The 1,954-nt window shown below is 30.6% G+C and overlaps 1 protein-coding gene across 1 annotated transcript; it reads right to left on the bottom strand.

The window, feature by feature from the left end:
- Positions 1 to 365: 365 nt before the first annotated feature.
- Positions 366 to 953, bottom strand: LOC112597258. The gene has a single exon (XM_025343229.1). The coding sequence runs from the start codon at positions 951 to 953 to the stop codon at positions 366 to 368; it is 588 nt and encodes a 195-aa protein (XP_025199014.1).
- Positions 954 to 1,954: the final 1,001 nt, after the last annotated feature.

Raw genomic sequence — 1,954 nt, 5'->3', positions numbered from 1 at the left:
CAAATGAAAAAAGAATGTATACGAATTCCATACATTATTCTTTCATATGATTTTAATATTATAATAATAAAATAATTATCATGTTATGGTATCCAAGTTTATACTAATAAAACAAAATTAAATCATAAAAATAACAAAAATTACTATTTACCATAATGTTTGTTGTATTATTATAATCAAAATAACGATTAAGTATCGAATTAAAAGGAGATATATAAATAAATTCTATTTATCTAAATAAAATAATTATCATTATACCCTATTTAAAATAAGTAAAAAATGCCAAACAAATAAAATACAAAAACACCTTTTTATTATTACATATTTACATAAAATTCATTTATACAAACATACATATATATTATTTAAAACCATTGATCTTCTGGTAAATCGGCCAGTAGTAATATTTTTTCCAGGCGTGAACCTGTTAATCGATTCCTGGTTTTTGTGATTACTCCTCCAGCTTTCGAAAATAATCGCTCACTCGGAACAGATGTAGCAACCATAGTGAAAGATTTGCGCGCTTGTTTATATAACATTGGGAAAACTGTCTTCATATCTTCCCATAGCATTAGTGGATTCGATTTGAGTGGAGACACGGTATTTGAAAAATATAGAGATAATTCATCATTGACGTATGATAATGACTTCTTCTTTTTTTGGCCAAGGGCTAACTGTTTGTGGGGGGCCCAAAAATCATAACCGTCTGAATTTGATGGTACTACTTCTCCTTCGGATTCACTTGATGAAAAATCTGGTTTTAATAATTTTCTTAGTTCTGCCATTGCATTAGAACAGGCAATCGCATCGTTGAAATTAAGATTCCTAAACCTAGGATCCAAAATAGTAGCGATAGCAATTGGTTTTATTTGTTCTATCAACCCAAATCTTCGAATAATTTCTGCATTTAAAATATTTTTAATACCAACTAAAACTTCAAATCGTGGTTTCATTTGCTCCAATTGTTTTAAAAGGCAACTTACGTATCATTGGGATTATTTTTGATATGGTAATATTAGTTTTCTCCAGAGGATTCTTTGGTAACAAATTCTAGTGGTTGCAAAAGTCTTGCAATTGTTTGAGGATATCCATCTCTACCGCAGTTGGCATCACAGGAGCTGAAATATCGTTTAATAGTAATGGGCTTAGAAAAGGCACCATTTCAATAAATCGTCTAATCATGAAAAACACCGAATTCCACCGAGTAGCAACATCCAAAATTAATTTTTTCATATTTCCTTCCTGTATTCCAGCTTCAAATTGTTTTTTTTCTTAATAGATCACTAATAATAACACTATTCTTTACCCACTTTACAATTTCTCTAACTTTTGAAATGATTGGTTTGATGGTATCTTGTCCAACTGTATGAGTTGCTACCAAGTTTATAGTATGTGCAAAACATGGTGTATGTTTGCTCCTTCCAAATATTCCGTTAACGGCAGATACTACATTCGCACCATTGTCTGTTACAACAGTAACAATTTTCTTTTTATCAATTTTCCAATCAGAAAGAATTTTTTCTAACACTTCACTAATATATTGGGCAGTATGTCGCTCTTTTAGTTCTGCCACCGCCAAACAATGGGACTTCAAATATATATCTTTAAGATAGTGGACTGTTACGCCAAGAAAACTTTTTTCATTCATAGTTTCTGTCCACACATCAAATGTAATACATATATGTTGTGTTTCTGATAGACTACTTTGTAAAAGGTTTTTTGTTACCTCATATTTTTCATCTAAAGTCTTTTTTAAAGTTGTAATAGAGGGGATTTTGTAAGATGGCGCCAATTCTTTTATAAGTCGCTTGAAGCCTGCTCCTTCGATAACAGCAAATGGTCGATAATCTTTACAAAGTATAGAAGGAACATGGTTATTTTGCGATGGTTGTATCCACCCTCTGAAACACATAAAAGGGTTTTTGTTATAAATTATTTATAATTTAGACATTTT

This window comes from Melanaphis sacchari, unplaced genomic scaffold, assembly GCF_002803265.2.
Source record: "Melanaphis sacchari strain LSU unplaced genomic scaffold, SCAv2.0 Contig399_pilon_pilon, whole genome shotgun sequence".
NCBI lineage: Eukaryota > Metazoa > Arthropoda > Insecta > Hemiptera > Aphididae > Melanaphis > Melanaphis sacchari.
Note: the sequence above shows the minus strand (reverse complement) of the source record. Positions and strands in the feature narration are given on the sequence as shown.

Coding starts and splice junctions, on each gene's coding strand:
- LOC112597258 (XM_025343229.1), bottom strand. CDS start 953: ATGAAACCACGATTTGAAGTTTTAGTTGGTATTAAAAATATTTTAAAT.